This window comes from Malurus melanocephalus, unplaced genomic scaffold (genome assembly GCF_030028575.1).
Source record: "Malurus melanocephalus ecotype Western Australia unplaced genomic scaffold, MMel_1.1 scaffold_3575, whole genome shotgun sequence".
In the NCBI taxonomy this organism is placed as follows: domain Eukaryota; kingdom Metazoa; phylum Chordata; class Aves; order Passeriformes; family Maluridae; genus Malurus; species Malurus melanocephalus.
In genome coordinates, this window is record NW_026626807.1 from 2,780 (window position 1) to 5,238 (window position 2,459).

Below are 2,459 nucleotides of genomic sequence, written 5' to 3' on the forward strand. Positions count from 1 at the left end.
GGATCCCCTGTGGCTCAGAGCAGGTGGCACTGGTGGCACGGGGGTGTCCCCAAAGGCACGGCATGGTACCAGCCAGCGAGTGGGCACTGGTGGCACTGGTGGCACGGGGGTGTCCCCAAAGGCACGGCATGGTACCAGCCAGCGAGTGCCCTGCCTGTCACCTCCCCCYGTGTCCCCTCCCAGGGGAGGACATTTGGTGACCGTGGCAGGACACRCAGTGCTGGTGGCACCTGTGACGGCAATGCCAGCTGTGCAGGTGACAGCAGCAGGACCCAGTGGGTGACAACACTGTGGCAGTGGGACCCCAGACAAGTGGCAGTGGTGGCACACGAGTGGGAGCAGGAGCAAGCCCTGCTCGGGTGACAGTGGCGGCCTGGGAGTGACGCAGCAGGTGGCACAGTGGTGGCACAGTGGTGGCACAGCAGGTGGCACAGCGTTGTCCCCATGTCCCCAAGCCCCCCGACTGACCAGCTCTGCACCAGCTGCACCGAGGGCGTGCGCAGCACCCGGTCCGGCAGCAGGTTGATCTCCTTCATGATGTTGGACAGGCGCACGGGCAGCTCCTGCCGCAGGAAGGCGAACGACGTCTTCTCGCAGGCATTGCTGGAGCCTGGGGACACGGGGGGACATGAGGGGACACGGGGGGACAGGGAGGGACAGGGAGGGACACGAGGGGGGACGGGGTGAGTCCCCAGAGCCAGCGCTGGTGGCACTGCTGGCCCTGAGCGGGGTGGGACCGGGGGTCGCTGGGCTGGAGGGAGCTTGGGGACACTGCGGGGACACTGCCACCCCTCGGGGGGACATTGCCACCCCTAGGGGGGACACTGCCACCCCTTAGAGGGGACACTGCCACCCCCTGGGGGACACTGTCACTCCTTCGAGGGACATTGCCACCCCTCGGGGGGACACTGTCACCCCCTGGAGGGACATTGCCACCCCCTGGAGGGACACTGCCAGCCCCTGGAGGGACACTGCCACCCACTGCGGGGACACTGCCACCCCCTGGAGGGACACTACCACTCCCTGGAGGGACACTGCCACCCCCTGGAGGGACACTGCCACCTCTTGGGGGGACACTGCCACCCCCTGGGGGACACTGTCACGCCCTGGAGGGACATTGCCACCCCCTGCGGGGACACTGCCACCCCCTGGGGGACACTGTCACCCCCTGGAGGGACATTGCCACCCCCTGCGGGGACACTGCCACCCCCTGGAGGGACATTGCCACACCCTGGAGGTACACTGCCATCCCCTGGAGGGACATTGGCACCCCTCGGGGGGACACTGCCACCCACTGCGGGGACACTGCCACCTCCCGGGGGGACACTGTCACCCACTGCGGGGACACTGCCAGCCCCTGGAGGGACATTGCCACCCCCTGGGGGACATTGCCACCCCCAGGAGGGACATTGCCACCCCTCAGGGGACTCGCCCAGGGGTAGGATTGGATTGGGGGTCGCAGTCGCCCACCCTGGTGCCCAGGCCGGGGGTYCCTCACAGGGGGGATTAATGGGGTGGGTGGTCAGGATTGGGGTCTGACACCCCCTGAAGGGGAATTTGGGRACAGGGGACACCCCCAAAAAGGGTCAGGTAGGAAACACCCCAAATTTATTTATCACTCTCAATAATAACGGGGGATTTGGGGGGCTCGGAGTTACCCACTGAGGGGGGATCAGCCACCAGAACCCCCAGATTTACCCGTTAAGGGGGGAAATTCTCCAAGGGGTGTTTAGGATTTCCCAGGGGGTGTTTAGGATTCCTCAGGGGATGTTTAGGATTTCCCTGGGGGGTATTTAGGATTCCCCAGGGAGGTGTTTAGGATTTCCCAGAGGGATGTTTAGGATTTTCCTGGGGGGTATTTAGGATTCCCCAGGGGGTGTTCAGGATTCCTCAGGGGATGTTTAGGATTTCCCTGGGGGGTATTTAGGATTCCTTAGGGGGTGTTTAGGATTTCCCATGGGGTATTTAGGATTCCCTAGGGGAGTGTGTGAAGGATTCCCCAGGGGAGTGTTTAGGATTCTCCAGGGGGTTGTTTAGGATTCCTTAGGGGGTGTTTAGGATTGCCCAGGGGGTGTTTAGGATTTCCCAGAAAGGTGTTTAGGATTTCCCAAGGGGTATTTAGGATTCCCTAGGGGGGTGTGTTTAGGATTCTCCAGGGGGTTATTTAGGATTCCTCAGGGGCTGTTTAGGATTTCCTCCACGGGGTGTTTAGGATTTCCCAGAAAGGTGTTTAGGATTCCTTAGGGGGTGTTTAGGATTTCCCCGGGGGATGTTCCGGATTTCCTGAGGTGGGTGTTTAGAATTCCTCAGGGGGTGTTTAGGATTTCCTCAGGGGGATATTTAGGATTTCCCAGGGGATGTTTACGATTTCCCGGGGGATGTGTTTAGGATTTCCCGGGATGTGTGAAGGATTTCCCATGTTAAAGGAAGGATTTCCCATATTAAAGGAAGGATTTCCC

The 2,459-nt window shown here is 61.3% G+C and overlaps 1 protein-coding gene across 1 annotated transcript in view; it reads right to left on the reverse strand.

Moving 5' to 3' along the window:
* The window catches only part of LOC130588164 (pyruvate dehydrogenase (acetyl-transferring) kinase isozyme 2, mitochondrial-like), a gene marked incomplete at its 3' end in the record, with an annotated part of 3,378 nt that extends 2,759 nt beyond the window's left edge, over nt 1–619 (reverse strand). Inside the window, exon 1 of the mRNA XM_057389121.1 lies at nt 469–619. Coding sequence (XP_057245104.1) covers nt 469–536 — 68 coding nt within the window. The remainder of the gene's footprint in view (nt 1–468) is intronic.
* Nucleotides 620–2,459: the final 1,840 nt, after the last annotated feature.